Below are 21,780 nucleotides of genomic sequence, written 5' to 3'. Positions count from 1 at the left end.
ACAAGACTATTCAGCTGATATTAGCCGATCGGAGTCGGCCGTTTCAGGTTGTTATGGACACATGTTTTATTTATGCATTTCCAGGGCCAACAGAAACAGTGCATATTTTATACATGTCGAACGGACATTCTTCACGTGGTAATTTCTTTAATATTAAATGTTTTTTTCAGCCGTATGCACGTATTTAATTGTTTCCATACTGACAGACTGATAAGTACAAAAGATATTAGCCAGTTTACTCACCGTGTATTCTTTCTGCGGTGAATTCCGCCATTAATTTGCGCACTCTAGTGTTATTATTTGCGCAAATGATCTGTTATTTGCGCATGTTGGTGTTACTGGATATACACGGGCAAGAAGATTGCTTAATAGCACATATTATAGTATAGTGTATAGTATAGTATAGTATAGTATAGTATAGTATAGTATAGTATAGTATAGTATAGTATAGTATATAGTATAGTATAGTATAGTATAAACAATACGTTGAATGGAGATGAAAAACTTATAACTGTTTTTGCATTGTACATAAATACGTAGGTGTGGTGAACGTTACGTCATAAACCCGTGTTATATGATATGCTATCTCATAAAACAATAATTATATGGCCCTTCAATTATACGAATTAAAATATATACGTAAGAGATAAAGACTAACTATAGTAAAGGCACACTGGTCTAGTCGCGAAATGGCAGACAGGTTTATGAACACTAATTTTTGGTTGCGGGTTTATCCCGCTACCAAAGTTAAGTGTATTTCTGACAATCATGTAGTATCTTTATTTGATTCCGAATCACATCCAAAGGAATTTGTTCATGTGCTACACAAAGTAGTCCCGTTCATGAACAATGCGGATGAATATTATCAATGATCAAGCAGTTCTTATTCATCCTCTATCCATTCACACTGGCCATTTAGATTATATAAGATCTGTCAATGATTCTAAAGGTATTCCAGCCCATGGTTACATCACTGACTTCCAGCTGTTCATGTAAGGTCAGGAAGAGTTTATCTTAGATATGAGGCACATTAGTATTTGTTTCTTATACATGTACATTTATAGATTGACATTTAAAATGAAAATAACTCTAGCAAAACCCGCAACCACCAGACATCTCAAGGCTTTGATTTACTTGGCGCGGCCACAGGGGTTTAAATTAAAGCTGGTTTCTGTTTAAATTTCATTGTGGGTGTATTTTTGACATTTTGGTAGATAAAATGAGAGAGGAGGTTGTATTTGGTGAAGTGAAACTGAATCTTAGTATGAGTAGAACTTCCAGGTCACAGCAGTGTGATGAAAAGATAAATCCCTTGTAGAAGATACATGACCCCTACATTTCTCTTCATTTTATGTCAGTTTTATCATACCTTTTATAAAATGAGGTAAGGATTTGTTCTCTGAAAAATTTCTAGCTATGTTTTGTAGCTCTTTAAAAATGCCAGTCTTATATATAGAATATTTAGGGACTACTCCTTAGGCATGTGAGACCTGATATTGATATTTGCTGCCTTCATTAGTATTGTTACATATTACGTTGAATTTAGTATTTGATAACAAGTTCTAATTTCCAATGTCTATAATCTGTAGTCTTAAAAAGATATCTTGGTAGAACAATCATACGACAAAAGCGTCGTGTATATAACATGAAACAAAATATTAGTACCAGAATAATTTTGCAAGGGCAGCTTTTAGAGGTAGTACATATACATCTTCAATAACAATACCATATTGTAAGAAGTCCTCGTCCAAAAACTGTAACATCCCGTAAAGTGTTCGTTTTGTACGGAAATTGCATTTTCATAGACGGTTACAATTTTTCCGTTTGAACTGGCACTGTAGCTTCTGTAAGTTTTTTTTTTACAAACAAAGATAAAAATGTCAGACCAAAATCCGAGTGAGGATAATTCATATGGCCACAAACTAGGCGGTATCGTTTGAAAATTTGTAGATAAAACACATTTACCATTGAAAATGTGTCCTCTGATATGTCAAACAAGTATCGCCATTTTAAACTGCATTTAAACATTTTTCTCGCATAAAACAGCAGATCACATAAACAACCTACACCGTGAAAAACAGTAATTAAATGTATTGAACAGTTTAAACCATTAATAGACCATAGTTTGATTTTGACGCTCGAGTTCCAGTGTCGGTATAGATTTTCTTTTATCTTTATAAGACAAGTTATATAAAGAATGGTTTGTCGGTTTAAGGTGTTGGATTTTATAAATACAGAAATTTAATATTTTAACGAGACATGATTTACTAGATATGTAACGCTGAATAAAATCGTTCGTTCTTTTTTTTAACAAACGCTGCAGTTTCAACGACTCGATATTCATATTTTTGTGTGTGTGTGTGTGTGTGTGTGTGTGTGTGTGTGTGTGTGTGTGTGTGTTCGGGTTTAACGTCTTTTTCACTAATTTTTCAGTCATATAAACGACGGTGTCTACTTGTAGCAGTGAGCACAATGCCCAACTTTATAGTGCTGCCTCACTGGAATATCACGACGTAGACACGTGGCATGATACCCCACCCAGTCATATTATACTGACACCGGGCTGACCAGTCCTAGCACTGTCCTCTTAATGCTGAACGCCAAGCGTAGAAGCTACTAATAACCATTTTTTACGTCGTTGGTATGACGCGACCGGGGATCGAACCCACGACCTCCCGCACTCGAAGCGGACGCTCTATCACTAGGCTACCGAGGCGGTGATGTCATAGCGTTACAAATGCAATGGTCAAGGCATCTACAGCTGAACTGAGTTGATCGACAACAATCTTTATTTACCTTAAGAAAGTAATTTTTTACATTGACACCACAAAGTGTTACTTATGCTTTTCAGTACCAAAATGCGTTGCAAAGTTGCGTTCGATTTGTCAATGAATTTTGAATATTTCTTACTGTAAGAATTAGTCTGTTTCAGTTTAACACATTTACATGTGGTTTTTCTTGTACTTGTTTTGGAAGCAGTGATGTTTACTTGTTGATGATGCGGTGATTGGCTGTCTCTTGTATATCTCATTTCCTCACCTAAACATACTGAATAGATCGTGTGTGCTAGGAAACTGTAAGCCCATCTTAGTTATATCAGATAAGAGTTGTATACATTATTATGATGACAAAATGACGATGATGATAATGATGATGATGATGATGATGATGATGTGTGAACAATGCTTGTGTTTAAAAAGTTTATCTTTTTGGTCATATGGACCAAAACTCTGCATAGAAAGGAATTTGTTTCTAGAGAGTGCATTTGGGGGAAAAAAACCTACCGAGGGATATTGAGTGGTCGCAAAAACTCACGGCAACAATTTCGTGTCCAGGAAATCTAGTACTGTAAATGTTCAAACATTTTTGTTTCTATATAAGCATTGTATTATCAGTAATAACGTTCTATGTTATCACGCATTTTGGCGCTGTAGTTCAATATCGCCTTGTGTCCAATGTATTTTGTCAATGGCTTCCTCCGCTCGGTCGAAGTTTTATACTCATACCATCATCACGAGTCTTATCCTATTATTAATATTTCTTTTTGTATACAAGAGTTCATTATTTTAAGTAAGTGTTGCTGAAGTGTATAATTGCTCAGCAAGTTTGCTAAAATATAATTCGAGGGGTGAATTCGAAAGAGTTCTAAGTGCATATAAATAAAGAAGCACTTAGAACCATTTCGCATTCACCCCTTGATATGCTCTCCAATTTTACATAACATTTCAGTTATCCGCAACATTCAAAATGATTCTTGGAAGCATAATACAAAATGTACTTAAAAATAAAGAAAAAATATGGTAAATAATGATTTTCAAAGTAACATCAAAAAAGCAATATGCAGTAAGTCGCTTACACTTTCATGGTAAATTAAAAGATAAAATGCAAGGGTAGATTTTCCCGGAAGCACAGAGCATCCCAAACACAGCCATAGAAGAGTCATGCATCGCAAAGTAGGTCCACTACAAAATGAAGCTGTAACGGAAAAATATTGTAGACGGGTTGCTTCAAAAATCCAACAGTAAGTACATTATAAATATATGCATTATCTTAATATATATTTGTCTCAAACTGGATTATTAAAAGTGAAATGTGAGATAATTATTCTGGTATGAAGTTCTGCAATTTGACCTCGTTTAGGTCAAAATATTTCGAAAGGGGTTGTAATATAACTCATCCAAAACTGTCATGAAAACCTGCAAACACTTTTGAATTTCAAAATACTCAAAATAATTTCAAATTACTGTCTGGTTATCGAACTTATCTGACTAGCGCGACCAGGCTTGGTACTCACTGGATAAGAACATGGAGCGGATTTTCGCAATTTTGTGTAATTCAATGAGAGCCATAACTCCAGAGTCAATGGGCAATCCAGATGAAGGTTACAGTTGGCTCCCTTGAAACATTCAGTACCGTAAACAGAGCCAGAGCAACCTATCATAACACATCTTTGAAAAGTTGAATAAAATGATCATATGTGTATGCTTGACAAGTATTTATAACGGTATTTCTTAATGTGAGCGTATGTGTATATATTTCTGAAAATGACCGACCCGTCATTCAATTTTGTGAGTACCATTTAATACTCAAAGGGGTGCTTACTGAAAATTTACTGACTGAATAGTGAACGGCGCAGACCATGATGTGCAGGCTGACCTTGGTCTGCAATAGTCGCAAAGGCAGAAACACTTGCCACCAGTAGGCTTAAGGTTAATAACTATGTTGTTGTGTGACTTTTTTCAAAGTCTTAAAATGAGTATTCAGTTTAATTGTCCAAATGACTCCCAAATTCAGCAATGAACTTCTGGTAACGTTGAAGCTGGGTAGTATAACAGTATAACTAAGTGTTAGGGTTACAAGACTGAGTGTACAGGGGATGCATGTTTGTTTCGGTGACAGATCTTGAACTGAGCGAACACCAGATGTTCATTTTCAGGACTGGTGTAGATATGAATGAACATTTCACGGGTGAAAGATATTTTGATAGTACATGTGAAATATACATATTTTCTTTCTCTTTCATGTCTTTTAAATAGATTTAAATAAACATTACACATTTTATAGTTACTGACCAGCGGAAATACCTTTGATATTTGCTGTGAAATTACCAGAAATAATTATTTCACTGTAAAATTTTATAATTGTAACAAATGGGAAAAATGAATGACTCAATTTGTCGCTTCTTTAATCTTGAGTATTTAGCGTTGTTTTTGACAAAGCGTATTCGTTTTATTTTGATTTAATGTAAAAAGTGATCAATAAACAAGAAGAATATTAACTGTTTTCACATTGTTGTAAGTTCAGGTACATTTCAATTAGGTTTGGCAATGATTCTATTTTTTTTACCAATATCGGAAGTATGTTAAATTTTAATAATACGAAAGTTATCTATATACAACCATTAAAATTAAATTACAGTAAACAATAAATTACAACGTGAGACAAGGAATAAAAAACGGAATAAATAGAATTTAGAATATGCTATTTGTTCTTAAATATGAATATTAAACTTATTATAAAAATGGCAAACATTTCATCGATTGTGTAATGAAAAGGTTTTGCAATACATAGCATGGGAAATGATATCTGAAATGTCCAACGTTTTAATATTCATATTATGCAGTCCTGAAGCAACTGAATACTAGTTTATATATATCCGAAAAGGTTTTAGTTTTACAACATTTTCATGTATAAAATAATAAGAGTAAAATGTTATACAATTCTGAACTTTTCTTCTGTGCAATATGAGGTGATATTCACCGATGCGATAAAACAGGCTAATATTTCGTTTCCTTTTTACATATTACCTCACCTTGCGCAGATTTTTGTGAGATTTGAATTTTTTTTAAAATAGTAAATCTTTGACTTTAAGGACAAACTTTACACCTAGCACACTATGTGTTTCACTGGCAAATTTGAGCCACTTTTTTAAGAACTTTGAGTATATTTTTGTATAGAGTATTGTTTTGAAAAGTTAAAAGGTAGACCCGCTAAGGCATCTCTATTCTTCTAAGGCACATTAAGTGAAAACGTATATTTTAATCAAACTTTTGCAGATTCAAATGGCTCGTATAACTCGTTTTCAACAATACAAATATCTTCATCAGAGTCTGATTCACTTGTCACTGATTCCTTTTTCAGTTTATTTCGACTTTCTTTGCCCGAACCGTTTGTCTTTTCGTCACAGTCTGCATAAATGATGTTTTGATTGGTCCATTTATCAGTCACGCGGTCTTTCTTAGACTGGTTCACCATGTCTTTTGAAATTTTGCAATGAGGTACGTATTCGGACTCATCTTTTTTCTTATGTGACATATCAATATATGTTTTGTCACTATCCATTTTAGACACATCTTGACATTCGTCATAAATATTACTCGCGTTTGATAATTTCTTCTTGTAAAGATATGCAGGATATATTTTCTCCTGATTTTTCTTATTTTTTGAAATAACCTCTTTTTCACTTCCGGCGTCTTTTTCGTCTGCATCTTCTATTTCCGAATATATTGAACTCTGCGGTTCATCCGGTTTTGCAGGTAGTTTTCGTTTAGAATTATCTATGGACCTTTTATTAACTAAGGGCAGTTTAGGTTTTATTCCCGAATCACTGTACTCCTCTATTTCAGCGTATGTTGGTGACGTAAGGTTGGTCTGTGCCGTCTGCCGTGGAATTTCGTCTGCTACTATACTGTAACTTTGTTGAAGCACAGGTGTATCTTTGTCATCCAGATCTGCGGAAAAAAGAATAGGTATTGTGGCGGACAATACAGAATATTCTTGTGTCTTAACATACAAGTATGAATTGTTCTGAACATGATAGAAATACGAAACTAAAAGCAGAACTTCAAATCCCACTCAGACAATTATTGCAGGCTGCTCTCATTTTTGGAAAGGTGTATGATGATATGAGGCTGCCTCGCTACATCCTGATGGAGAAAATTACAGCCTCTGACTTTCTATTTTTTCATTATAGCAAAAGTAAAATGCTAGAAACTGTAAATACAGATATAAAAAATGTGAAATGGAAAGGCAGGTTAACTACTACAACTAGGTTTCTTAGAAATTTAGTCTTCTATCTGCTTTTAATGAAATATTAGTTAAAATTTATTGACAGGTTTAGTAGTTGTCTCAATGGATAAAAGTTTCTCTTTGTTTTCATTATGGTATGTACAATACTATCTATTAATGTCAATTTATATGCTTACAGTTCTTAGAACACAAAGAATGTCTACACAATGCATCTGGTCAGATGCATGGTAAACAAATACGTGATATGATATATCATTTTGGCGTTTTCAAAGATGAATACTAAGCCAGTCGTAAAGGAGCTGAGGTTTACAAGTTTCCAGATTTAGGCCATATGACTACCTTTTAAGCTTTTGATGTAAAAAAAAAGACCTCATGTGCCCATCCATGAAATTGTAAGGAATTGGCGGGCACCTGGGTAGAACCACCGACCTTCCGTAAGCCAGCTGGATAGCTTCCTCACATGAAGAATTCTACACCTGAGGCGAGGTTTCGAACCCACATCGACGAGGGACACGTGATTTGAAGTCAGTGACATTAACCACTCCGCCTAGGTTTACAAACTGTTAAAAAAGTTTGGAGATCAGTCCCAAAATTCCAAGCATATGGTTCTTTTTATATAATATTTTTCCACACTATTAAAGTAATCCCAGTTAACTCACCTGTGTTTGACTGTGTGTCGGGTAGGGGTCGTTTCTGGATCTCGCTGCAGTTTGTCAGAGAGTTTGAGTTTGACAAGTTGCTCTTCGTATCCTTGTTTTCCTTAGCACTCAGATATCTTCCTCTTTAAAAACAACATCAGTGGTCAATTTATATCACTACGCAAATGAAAATTCTAAATTCTAAACATCAAAATATCAAAGTTACCTACTGGTTATCTTTTAAAGACATATTCAACCTAGAAGCTTTAGATAATTTTGTAAAGATTTACCGTTTGTTTGCATTTTACAAAATCTAAATTTGACTTTATTTATCAATATAAATCATCTTACTTTAAAGTGAACTCATAGAAAGTTGAAAAAAAAAAGAAAAGAAAAAAAGAAACAAACAACACATGTATGATACTTGACGAGGATTGCACCTGATACGTCCTCTTGTAACGTTGAAAATATATTTTAAGTGATTTGAATACCCATTCGTGCACAGAATTGAACATTATATCGAGGTCAGACTTGGTGGTCAAAGGTTAACGGATCCAAGCCCATAACTTCGCCATCGATCCAGGGATTATTATATTACTTAGCACAAGTTTTTTTTCCATAGAAAGACGAAGTGTCGCGCGTAAGACCCAGACCCCTAGCTCAATGGTCGTTGTCTAACTTGGAGGTCGAAGATTAACAAGGTCTATTTGTTGTCCAGTCCGTTATTCTGCCAATAATAAAGGGATTTTCAAAATAATTTGGCACAAATAGTCCCTATAATAAGACAACTTGCCTTGCATAAGACGATGACTACTATATTAAAGGACAAGGCCACACTGAGTGGTCAAACATCTTAATTCAATTTGTACGGTCTGTAATAGCTAGTGAACTAGTGTTTGCAAACTAGACGTCGTCCGACTACTAGGGCATTTGTGCCAAGTAATTTCACAATGCCTTGATGGGTGGCAGTATCATGGACCAGACACAAGATAAACATTGTCAACCTTTGACCTACAAGTATGTCCTTGACATTGATGCTATGTCTTATGGACCTTACCCTGTAAACATTTTTTTCTTTCATAGTAGTCATTTGTTTTATTATATACTTGGAATTAGAATACTAAATGTTGATAAAATATGCATCAATTGTCTAAGATCGTGACCACATGAGAAAAAGCCAATGACGGCACGGTTTTAAGGTGAACTTCCAAATTATAATACAGTTGCTATTCAAGATTTGTTTTCGCGTTTGTTTTTGTTATTTTTCTATCACATTTTACCGAATTTACCTATAGGAAAATGCTTAAAGGCGTCGTAGATGTATCCCCCTTAAACATATCGTACCTGAGGTAAATGACCGCTATGATGATAATGACGATGATGACCAAAACGCCAACGGCCAGACCAATGTACATCACTGGAATAAAACAATAATAATTATAATAATGATGATAATCATAATAATAATAATAATAATAAAAATAATAGCAATAGGAAAAAAGAAATAACTATGGTTTGTATTTGACAAGTAGTAACACAAAAGCCAAATACTGCAACTGAAATTGAATTATACATTAATTTAGTTTGACCATATTTTCTGAGTTATTGAGCAACTTGCAAAAAAAAAACCGGACAAAGTTATAACAGCAAACAGTATTTCCATGCAAAATGTAGAAAGAGCAGCTAACCGCGATTATTATCTTTTCACAAATTTCTTGCTATGGTTATGTGTTCGTGTTCACTCTCGTACCATAACCGAGATAATTATGTTCCCCCCACCCCAAGCCCCTTTAAGGAGAGAGGGTGTATTGCTTTGGCTTTGCACTTGTCGGTCGCAGCGGTCGCTCGGTAGATCGGTAGTTTACATTTACATACTTAGGTGGCTAAAGGAACAATAGGTAACTATACTTTTTTCTTTGATGTCATTCATTCCGTAAGCTTTTTTTGGCTATTTTTTTTACCATATGCAGGAACGTCCGTCGGTCCGTCCATCTTTTGAACCACTTGACCAAGAACATTCAAACTCGGTACCATAATTAGACATATAAAGTAGATGATCTTTGTGTTTTCTTTTGGGTGTCAGGAAGACAAAGGTCAAGATCACAGGGGCTTGAACTTTGAAAACGGTTTCCGCTTAAAAACTTGAAAACAATTTTTCCCCAAACCTTCATTATGGTGCTTAAAAATTGGATGACTTCTCTTAGTTTTGGAGTATATAGGCCAAAGGTCAAGGTCACAGGAACCTGAACATTGAAATAAATTCCTGCAAGGTAACTTGAGAATCACTTTAACCAGAACCTTCAATCTTGATAACATGATTGAACTTATGAAGTAGATAACCTGTATTGTTTTTGGGGTCAGTAACTCAAAGGTCAGGGTCACTGGGACCTGAACCTTGAAAACTATTTCCGCCCAATTACTTGAGAACTACTTGACCTAGTATCTTCAAACTTGATAGCTTAATTTGGCTTATTACTTTAAACCAAAAACCATGTTCATAATTTTTGCTAAGGCCCTCTTACTATAAAAAAACAACAACTTTGCATAAAAACAATATTTACTGTCTTACCATATTCCACCTCTTCCTCGTCTGTCTCCGTGGAACGGTCGATAGTTGCTGTGCCGTTGTTTACAACAATGTTAGAATTCTCTGTAATGTTATGTAATCTAATATATATAGTATTAAGTAATTATACAAGCGATCATTCATCGACAACACGTGACAATTTGTATTCCTCTGTTTGGAATAATGGTATAAATATTAACCCTGGCCCTGCTAAATTTCTATAATGAACTTGTCCATCTTTCAATTTGGACAGTACCATTGTCTGTTTTAAGGGCTGCTTCCCAAAATGATACTGACTGAATAGCGAACAGTGCAGATCTTGATCAGACTGCACGGATGTGCAGACTGATCATGATCTATACTGGCCGCAAAGGCAGAATCAAAAGTGTCCAGCATGCTAAGGGTTTATATTCTATAGACTATTGTAAGTAAGAAAGTAAAGATAGATCTACTCATTTTCGATATGCGATTTTTTTTCTTCTGAAAAAATTCTATATACATACATACATGTTGAAAATTGTAACAGACAATGTTTTGAGCCTAAACATGTCTTCTTAAATGAATTGAAAATACTTTTGATTCTAGATTTAAAAATTGTATTGGCAGTTCCATTGAAAATTGACGTCAGTTTGTTACATCGCTTTAAATGTAATGACAAATCGGAATTTAAAGGTTTCCATTCGACTCGGATGTGTTTAAAGTTTGAGAAGGTCTCTTGGAGGCCTTTGTCCTAACACAAAAATGTATTGCAATCCGAACTGGACATTACGATACATGATTTTATGAACATTTTTGTTTCCTTTATCATTTATACTATTTTTAAATGTAATCCAGTGTTGCATACCTCAAAACTGATAAGTCTTTAAAACGCGAAAATCGTCAACTAAAGGCGGCCTGTGGAGACCTCTGGAATGTTCCGCCTATTCGACCATTTTAGCACAAAACTGCTGCTTTTGTCTTTTTTTGAGGGGACTTTTTTAAATAGGAGATTAAATGCATGCTATCAGAGAGATTCTCGCGCTAACGCGCTGTTAAAACACAAGTTTTTAAATATGCTCGTTGCGCGGCAAAACGTAAACGTATTACCGCCCCATAAAAATGATCATCAAAAAGGAAATAACGTCAGCGAGATCAAACAACGTTGATATTCCCGTGCATTTCACAGACCTGTTATTACGTTCATGGATGATACATTCATTATCTAGCTTTTACGCGTTTATACTATAATAGCGTTAGCGCAAAATCATTTCGTGTCATAGCATCTTCTGAATCCCAAGGGATATGCTGGTAACCGACCCAACGGGGCTCGGGCACCAACCTATCCTTCGGGATTCTACAGATGTTTTAACATGAAAAAACACACATTACACGTGTATCCCTGCAATGTCATTCAAACAAATTAAAAAAAACAATTGTCGTATGCATTTTACAATAGTGAAACTGATTACAATCGTATTATTACGAACTTGAAGTATTCAGCATTTAACTTCCTTCTCATGAAAGTTTTGGGTCTTACCTGTTGTATTTACAGAATACGTTCTATCGGTTTGTTCTTGAATATGGTACGTGAACTTGTCCTTAGCGTGTACGTTGCACGTGATATCTACGTTATACAGAGACACGTGGCGTAGTTCAGGTACTTCAACCACTGAAAATAATAAAAACACAACAATGAAAGATACGGTATAATTAGGTGTATTTTCTAAAAACTTTTTTGTTTTTTGTTTATTAAGGTATGTCTGCATGTTCTGGTCAAAAAATTTTCTACAATATAGAAGTCGATAAAGCTCCATTATTTTCAGAATATACTTTGAAAATACAGCAAGTAAAAACAGTTTCATGTACTTAGTTTTGTTTTTGCTGTACTGATTTGGAAATATTGAATCTCACACAAGTTTTAATAATGGTTTATTGGAAATCATAATTTCAATGGCATTTTTACGAATAGTTCTTTGATACTTCATCGTGCGACTAGCTACTAGTAATTTGGACACTGTTAGACACACGACAATTCCGCGACATTTACGTGATATAATGACGTTTGTCATTTCGCATGTCGTGTGGTGCGTAGTATTGTCGTGTGTCGCGTCGAGTGTCATGTTAAGTGTAGTGTATCGCCTTTGGAACACTACACATGACATTCGACGCAGCACTCTATACGACTTACGACAATGTGACGCGAAACACGATACGACACAAGACAATGTTACGCGACATATGACAGTGCGAGCGACACTCGATATTTACTGCGACATTCTGTGCTACAGGCGCGATATATGACAGTGCGATAACGCGACTGTATTATGGTTGCGTCGCATTGTCGTGCGTCACGTCGCTATATCGGGTGTGGCGTTCCATTTGCGTGGGTCGTGTCGTGTGTCGCGTCAAATGTTCTGTTTCGCGCTCGAAGCTTCCATCTTTTGTATCACAAAGAGATTTGAATCAAAGTTGTTTCATATAAAGTTATATTATATCAAATACTGGGATATATACACAATGGAGGTTTATATGTGTTCAGATATAAGGTTCTTCTCTACGCTAAACACTGATCCAGTGTATTTTTTTTTACATAATTTTGTATTTACAGAACATAAACTCAGTATTATGAAATTATCCAACAAAATTAGTACAAAATCATAGAGAGAATCTTTGGTGCATATGAAATGAAATTCTTTAGGCAAAAAACTGACTATTCTTAGATTGGAACTTGGTCAAATTCTTTTAATATGTCAACATCAGTGACGTAATTTTCAGATATGATGATAACAGACAGGTTAGCAAGATGATATCTGAAACAAAATGGAAAATACAGAATAATATATATTGTTATACAATAACAACTACGAGCCAGTAAGAACATTTTAAAAATAGGGATTTAAAAATAAAGAAAAAACAAAAATGGCACTATACCGATAATAAAAGCTACTGTAACAGTAACTGAAATTTGCTGAGTCAATGTTAGATAAGTAAAGAGAAGCATATACTTTTTCATCTTTTTTATGAAAATTGTGTTTCTTGTATGTTTGGTTTCCTATATGACTTAAACTTTACCCTGCTAAATTCCTTAAATTGACTGGTTCATCATTCAATATAGGTAGTATCATTTATTACTCGAAGGAGTATTCACTGAAAATTTACTGACTGAATAGCAAACAGCTGCAAACCATGATCACCCTGCACGCATGTGAAGACTGATCTTGGTCTGCTCTGATCGCAAAGGCAGAATCACTTGCCAACCGCAGGCTAAAGATTTATACTGATGAAGACACATTTGTAATTACTCATATTTATAGACTGTTTTCAACACTTATACATGCATTTGTGTAATGATATCTCACATAACTTTCGTTTCATTTCGTTTGCGAACAGGCGAAGGAACTATTCTTTAAATATCATTAATTCATTATTTTTTGTCTTAATGTTTATAATGTCTTTTCAATGACTGAACTTTTACAAACACTAAAGAAACTGTTCCTCCCAGATATGAGCCAGAAAGAAAACAACAGTAAATGCAAGATGGTCCTTTTGATGTGACGACCTTCAATTCTATTTTAAGACTTTCCAGACCACAAATTAATTGATGAAAATTTCCATTACGTCAAATATTCAAAACAAACCTCTTGACTACAGTCTAAACAATTGGCTGAAAGTTCTGATGTTCTGGAAAATCTCCACGTCAAATAAATCATTCACTCTGTCATTTAACAGCTGTTTAAAATTTGCAAAATAAAAAGAAAAGATGTAAAAAGATGCACTTATCTGAAAGATTTGCTATTGTCTTCGCGCAATCCTCGTAAAAGAGATTAACGCATTAATTAACGCAAGTGATACGTATTTGAACGCTGCCAAGAAAAAGCTGTGAGGTTGAAGATTTCCGGTTTGGCGGATAATTGGATTACCTTTGCGTTTTTGGCCACACGCATCAGACGAAAGTCGAGAGAAAATCGTACAGGTATTTGTAAACATTTAAAACTCAAAAGCAGGGAAATATTCCAGTATTGTTTCGTTGCATGGTATAATTGAAGATCTAAAAGATACCACACCATTTTATAATTGTTGATTTGTCTTAAAGTTTTAGAAAAAACGTTCCTTTTGTTTAAAGGTTTACTACAACTGGAGAATCAATCAAAACCGCAAGTTTCGAAAAGACCACGGAAGCCTTACCTGAATGTTTACCATAATATGAGAACTTAAACCTCCTGTTGTGACTTAAACACTGCTTTAGAAAATGAATCATTATGTGTTGTTTTAAAGAGAACAATGGAGTCAAGAGCTTAATTATGTCATGTTTTAAATAGAACAAGTAAACAAGGAGCTAAATCACAACACTGATCATTTTGTTACTTATTTCAGGTCCAACCCATTTGCTTGTCACTTTAATCAGCTTCGTCATATGTGTGTTTATTGTAAATGTGTTATATGTACCAATGTATTGTATATTATGAATTTATATTAGCAATAAAATATGATTAAATCAAAAGCAAAATCATGCCATGTTATGAATGGAACAAGCAAGCCCAAAGCTAATTTATGTCATTTTTTAAATAGAACAAGTAAGCCAAAGCTTAGGTATTGTAGTTAGCACACTATGAATACCACTGACAGATTATACTTTTAAACATACCGTAATAAGAGAGCCAAAACCTCATATCTTGATCGGACAATGGAAGCCATATCTCTGTATTACTGCAAGCTGTTATTGTAACATCCATACTCGACTCACTACATACAGGAAAGGTTGGAAAACGGTTTTCTGTAGGAATAAATGTAAAGTGTTTTATCACACTAGCAACTAATTAAGGTAGCGGACCCGTTACGACACTCGGCAATTCCCGTGTGATTACGGTCATCAGCTGAGCAATTTGGCATTCTTCGGGCGTAAATATGGCTCAACGCGCACGTGCGTTTCCATACAAACCGGATATTGCCAAATTCACATTCGGATATTAATTAATTTGCCGATTGTAATTATGGGTCCGCTACCTTAAGGAAAAACTTATCATGATTAAGCGAAGTTTTCTGAAAAGATTAGCTCAATAGTCGAAGGTTTCGTTGAAATAATATCGGGATAATTTACAATATCGTAATGATATCTTTCGTTAAAGTGTCCACAGCTGCTATTTATTAGCTAGATAGCTATTTTGAAACTTTCAAAAATAATTTTGATATTTCGAACTTTTCTGAAAATATTTTTTCAACAGCCGAAAGTTTCCCTTGAAATAAGTAGCATTTCTAGAAAAAAATGCTTTATTGTGATAATGCTTTTAGAAAATGCACAACTTTGCTGGAAAACTTAAATTTTACCGTTAAAGCTATACCAAGCACTCACGAGAAATTTTGAGCTAACACGTTTTCAGGAAATTGAAAATAGTTTTATTGCTGAAATGTTTTCAGAACAAGCCCAATTTCCTGGAAAAAATACAATTTCATCGTGATAGCTACTAGCTATCTCATGGCAGAAATATGCCACTATTTGTAAGTTTAACTGTATTTTGGAGTTTACGTCGGGGTGAGTGACTCATTACAAATTGTCACCGAGTAAACATAACAACAAACATCTTAGTTAAAGAATGACACAAGGTCACTTCTTCAGGCATTTACTTCAGTCGTGATTAGACATCATGATACAGCCAAGGTCATTCCGCAAGCCAACTGCTTACTTTCCTCGCACGGCATATTTCTGTTCTATGAGCTCGGTTTAATTCCCACGTCGGTGAGAAAGAAATGGTTCGAAGTCCGTGTTCGTGTTAATATGGCCGCGGATGTCATCTTTCGTATAATTGTAACATAGAAACATGACCCAACAACGCATTTTATCCATTAGCATATAACAAAACTACATAACTACATCGTCTTCCACATACTAATTATTTGCAACAGTGCATTTGTTTTTGGATGAAAGTATAAAAAAAAACTACCGCAATTATTGATTGTTGAAAATCTTAGTCCGCCCTTTTCGCTCTCTGAACATTGGGTAGGATGATTTAGCACTACCTCGTGCAGAAATACGTGTACATAATAGCTCTCAGGCACGACAATCTTCCACTTGCAATTCCTGTTATAAAGACGAAAATAAAAATAAAACTGTATAAAATTGTACATAGATGTAGAATTGAGCTTAGCTGTCATTCTTCAGATGTTCGACATGGTACCCGAGACGAGCAAGGATATATAAAGGTTATATAAAAAGTTTGTTATGTCATGTACTGATGTATCAACCATTCAGAATAAGTTGTCAGGTAAGCAGCAGGTCAATTTAAATATTCATGTGGTTCATATTTTTAGTAATTACATGTATTATTCGAAAGACTGATTTTCTTGAAGGTTTTGTCATTAAATAGACACATTTTTAGAGCAGACACAGTAATGTTAAAGTTCCATAGGGCTTTTTATTTTACTTTAAAATCTGATAAACCAGATAAAATGAATATTTAAATGGCTAGAATGCCACTACCTTGAATATTACATATCAACCCATAAAGGGAGGTAATCAAAACAGTGGGTCCGATAATACATTCTACTGTATCAATCAAATATTTCAACCTATGACAAATATCTGATAAAACAATGATCAGAAAGGGGATTTAACATAAAAATATATTTCATGGCAGCCACATTTTAAACAAAGAAATTATGACTTTTATAAAATATTACTGTTATTGCAAATAAGCCGGTAGTTCATAAACTGTAAAATTTACCTATTATTAGTCTGCGCTGGGTAGTTGGGGTTTGTTATAAATCCGGATTTATTTGATAAAACTATACCGTCTTTATCACAAGTGTTGTCGATGTATCTATCTGAAATATAATGTCGTCTGCTTTTCATACTACGATCATTTTTAAATTAGTTATCAAAAAAAACCAACAACAAAAAAACAAAAAAAAAAAAAGAAATAAATTATTACAGTAAGTAATAAATCATACTTGCTGAAAGCAGAACAACTATATCAAATTGTGCAGCTTACTGACATTTTAGAATGACGCTTGTATATAAGAACTAAAGGACACCAGATTTGACTCGGTCAAGATTGCATGAATCGCATACTTGAATGAAATACTCCCATTTTATTTCAGCGTCAGTAAAGCATATGACTATAAGTAATTTGGAACATTTCTTGTTTAAGACAGAATGCACTAACCTTTAACGCATGTATAGCTGACATTGAAGCGCACTGCTTGATTATGAAGGCCACAGAAACCTGTTTGATTAGGATCACAACTTGACATGCCCATGCACATGCGCCGTAAATTCTTATAGCTGATTTCGTCAAACTCATGACCCAGACCGGAAGTTACATTGTTGACGAGAATCTTGGAATTTCTTTCACACTGAATGTTCAGTTTATTTGTACCGCATATTGTTGTATCGCAGCTGTCCCACAAAACTGAAAATAAAGATACCAAAAATATATTACAATTACTGTCGAAAATTCACAACTTCCGGATGGACAGTCGAAAATTCACAACTTCCGACTGAAAACATGGACGCAAAATACTGAGGTGCCTGTTCAAAGTAAATGGCGTTTAAAATCACACAATTAAGTGAAATAACACAGTTTACGGTAAATTGTGTCATTACAAATGCCGATGAGAGACAAAGTATAACTGATAAGCAGTTTGAAAATTTAAATTCTGCCCCATACACTTATCAAAGTAGGAGCATTGTTAGCGAGTCGAGCAAGAGTGATAGAACTTCATAGCATGTTAAATTAATAAAAATGAAACAGCTCTTGTTTTAACCTTGGAAATGATCATAAATTATAATGCAAATGATATTTCAATACATTCAGCAGACACAACTCTGAATCCAGGCCAAAGTAATGAGTCATAGACTTGGACATATTGCCGTTCTGGAAACAAAAACTTTTATCGTAATTAGCTTTGCAGGTTTCGAAATATCACTGAAACTTGTGATTACTTTCATAAATTGATAAAACTGCGTATGAATTTGAGAGTCGGCCAGTTCTAAGATCTTTACTGATTGCAAAGTCCTTGAAATACAATATTGATCGAAAATGCATTGCATACTCCTACGTATGTACCTTCGTTTTTTTGTTTTCTTGAAATTTTTTGTCCATGCTGGAAGTAAAAAAATGAAACAGACGTTACGTTGAATTCATATCCACATTGAAGCGTTCTGTTACAGATGTGGGTTAATGACGACTTTTCTTACGACTACACAGGATGGAAACAAAGCAGACGAATAGTAGAGTTATGGTACATGTCAAATTTGAACCAAAATCCGAGAAAAATCTAGATATCTTAGACAAAAGCATGTATATCCTCATTTGTATGACTTCTTCGTTGGTATATGATATAAGTTAATTATATAGTTAAAAGAAATTTAAATTGAAGAAAAAAACTAAAAACCATTTCATGATATCATTGATTTTTGTACAGAAAAACAACAGTCTTTAAGTTGTATTTTAACGTTCACCAAACGGAATTCTGGTTAAAATAAATGTATTTTAACCTGTGGGCACGCAACAGATCATATATAAAATATGATATACATATCCAGATGTTTAAAAATCATATTCTCATTGAAAAGACGAATGTTATTTTTTTCTACATCGTTAGGTACAAAATAGCATCAGATATTGCGTTCATGGGTTTCCATTAGCAACCATGCGCATGCGCACTGCGGTAATTACAAGAACAGACGCCTGTTGTTAAACTTTCAAAGAAAGCCACATGAGTGCATATTAGCAAAATACAGGTAGGTATCCACGTGTTATGGATTAAGATGAGACGGACTGTTGATTGGAAAGTTTTTATACGAAGCATCGAATGATCGTTAATGGTTTTTCTGATTTTAGATTCTTTTACAGAGCATTTTTATTGATTCAATTAATTACCTTTGAAGAATACCCTATTTCTTGATTGTAAAGCTAAGCGCTAGATTTTATGTGGTCTAAAGCCGATAATCAAATATAGACGCCACGAACACATATCTTCACACAAATATTTGATTAAAGGTTTCGTGTAGTTTCAAAAAAAAAAAGATAAATAAAAAAAAAAATGAACAAACGGCATCAACATAAGCAGTAACAGTACATCCTCTTAAAAACCGCCGGTATTAAACAAGTGTTATTTTCATGCCATAAGGACTGTAATACATCCAAGACTTGCCCATCCGGAATGCAGCTAATCAAGTATAATCTATTTCAGGGTCATTGAAACTTCTTTTTATTCCATGACCCCTTTTAAATGTTTCGTATCAATAACATTTCTAATATTTCCATTGGTGTTTGTAATAATAACACGTTGTGAGATGAATCGGACCATACGACAAGATACTGAAACGCACGGTCATGGCTAACCTAGAAATCAATAAGCATGCTAATACCCAAATACATAAACTTTGCCTTTAAGTATCCGGTTTATAAAGAACTTTTGAGCAAACTAATTTCATAAGGTGTCGATAAATTAATCTGAGAAAAGATTTAACTGAACAGAATGAAACACTGCACAGATAATCAGTTATATAAGGGCCTCTAGTCAATTTAGTAACTTACTATATTTCTAAGTTGTACCAACAGTTCGCGGTACACCCGTAACCGAGAAAAGCAATTAATATGCCGAAAGATGGCTAATAATAATGTATCCTTTGTAACAGAAATCAAATTGAGCATGAATATAATAAATAACAGTTTGGAAAATTATCGTTCCCAGAAAAAGATTAATAGGTTATAATGTGCGATAATGTATTATGATATTCTGGATATCCTAAAACCTTTTCAAAATGTTAGAAATGTGTTCATTCTATATCAGATTATGAATTAATAACACCACACGTTATCCAATACATCAAAAGGTGTATGCTAGATAAAATTTTCACGAGGCAGAAATCGCATGACGCACCGATTACGACACCGTTTCCGGTAAAGTTTATTTTCAACGCTTGGTCAAAACTAGTCGAAATGATAGTATGTACGTTTCAAGACGGCATGATAACTTTTGACTATCACTGTCCCGTTACGTCCATGCTTATTCTGAGTATTTCTGTAAGGAAATCCACAATCAATACGTACGCAAGTTAAAATTTTCACGAGGCAGAAATCGTATGACTTACCGTTTCCGGTAAAGTTGCATGGTTTTGGATATTCGGACAATTGCTGTGTTTATTTCTAATGCGTGATCAAAACAAATCCAACTAATAGGATGTATGTTTCGGGACAGCGTAATAACATTTGACTGTCACAGTCCCGTCACGCCCGAGCTTAGTGTGCGTATTTATGTAAGGACACCTCCGATGAAGTTTGTTGGGAACGTTTTCTGGTACATGTACATATGAATGTATTTGGAAAGATAACAGGTCTGATAATAAATTTATGTTGACATTAAAGCATACAATTGTCTCGCTGATATTTTTGAACGTAAGTTTTGTGTTTTTGTTTCTGTCATTTCAGTGTCATCGGCTGAAACCGGTGTCGAGGTAGATATCTCCTCGCACTTTTCACATATTTCCAAAGATTTTAGTCTCTAATTTGAAATTATGAGTTACATTTGACCCATTTGACGTTTCTTTATGAATATTTGTTTGTAATCGTTTGGAGTCTGACCAGTATTTATGACTACTTTGGATTTATAATGGGTTTTTTTTATTTCCCTGCATGAAGATCACAAACCAGTATCATAAAGGGACAATAATTCAAAAGGAAAATGTGAAAAATCTAATTCGTTGACCACCCTTTTTCTTTTTATATTCCAAAAGTAAACATTATATTCTGCTATTCCTGCAAGTTTAATCAAATTCCTTTATGTAGATTTGGAAATATTAACTGTTAAAGGAAATATACAATATTTCATAATTATGATGATTTTTTGACTTAGAAAACAACAACAACACACAAGTGTCATGCAACTATTTCTTGAATTTCATTAAAATTTCTTTTTGTTTTGAAGGGAAATAATCATGTCTTATCAGATTTGACTAGCAGTTATAATTCATGAATCATTTATTTGATTCCTTGATCTTATATGTTATGGCAGACACGCTCTGGATTTCAACATACACTTGTACCATGGTCATGCATTATAATCTGAAATAAAATGAAAACGAAGTCGGTGACCCCCATATTTCTTTTTATTTTTAAGTTACTTATAGAATGAACTAACAATATATAAAATATGAACAAAATCTGTTATTGGGAAAAAATGGTGAAATTCTAGCATACGCCTTAAAATTACCTGGCTGAGTTTACTCATTCTGAATCAGAGTGAGTTTGAATCTCCGTTTCGAATTGTGATGAAGCCGCGTACATATCAGCATATTTGAAAATTGCCATATTATATCGCTGTGGCTTTTTATATTGTTTTGGATACACTTCTTGTGATTCTATGATTACTTTTTATTTCATTATAGCTTCATGAGTCGCTAAATAAAAAGTAATATGTACATTCAGTATCTGATTTCATTATAACAGCTTCATGGGTCGCTAAACAAAAAGTAATATGTACATTCAGTATCTGATTTCATTATAATAGCTTCATGAGTCGCTAAATAAAAAGTAATATGTACATTCAGTATCTGATTTCGATATA

General features: G+C 34.2%; 1 protein-coding gene across 3 annotated transcripts in view; it reads right to left on the bottom strand.

Moving 5' to 3' along the window:
* Positions 1-5,357: 5,357 nt before the first annotated feature.
* The window catches only part of LOC123531794 (uncharacterized), a 51,796-nt gene continuing 35,373 nt past the window's right edge, over positions 5,358-21,780 (bottom strand). For all 3 annotated transcript variants that reach the window (XM_053517398.1, XM_053517401.1, XM_053517399.1), the window contains exons 2-10: positions 17,373-17,618; positions 16,932-17,031; positions 16,152-16,288; positions 14,858-14,986; positions 11,750-11,881; positions 10,237-10,317; positions 9,012-9,084; positions 7,689-7,810; positions 5,358-6,731 (exon numbers count right to left, since the gene is read on the bottom strand). In XM_053517398.1, the coding sequence (XP_053373373.1) occupies positions 6,043-6,731; positions 7,689-7,810; positions 9,012-9,084; positions 10,237-10,317; positions 11,750-11,881; positions 14,858-14,986; positions 16,152-16,288; positions 16,932-17,031; positions 17,373-17,618 (1,709 nt within the window). In that variant the 3' untranslated portion in view covers positions 5,358-6,042. The remainder of the gene's footprint in view (positions 6,732-7,688; positions 7,811-9,011; positions 9,085-10,236; positions 10,318-11,749; positions 11,882-14,857; positions 14,987-16,151; positions 16,289-16,931; positions 17,032-17,372; positions 17,619-21,780) is intronic.

Source organism: Mercenaria mercenaria, chromosome 11 (assembly GCF_021730395.1).
Source record: "Mercenaria mercenaria strain notata chromosome 11, MADL_Memer_1, whole genome shotgun sequence".
In the NCBI taxonomy this organism is placed as follows: Eukaryota; Metazoa; Mollusca; class Bivalvia; order Venerida; family Veneridae; genus Mercenaria; species Mercenaria mercenaria.
This window is presented reverse-complemented; position numbering and strand designations above follow the sequence as displayed.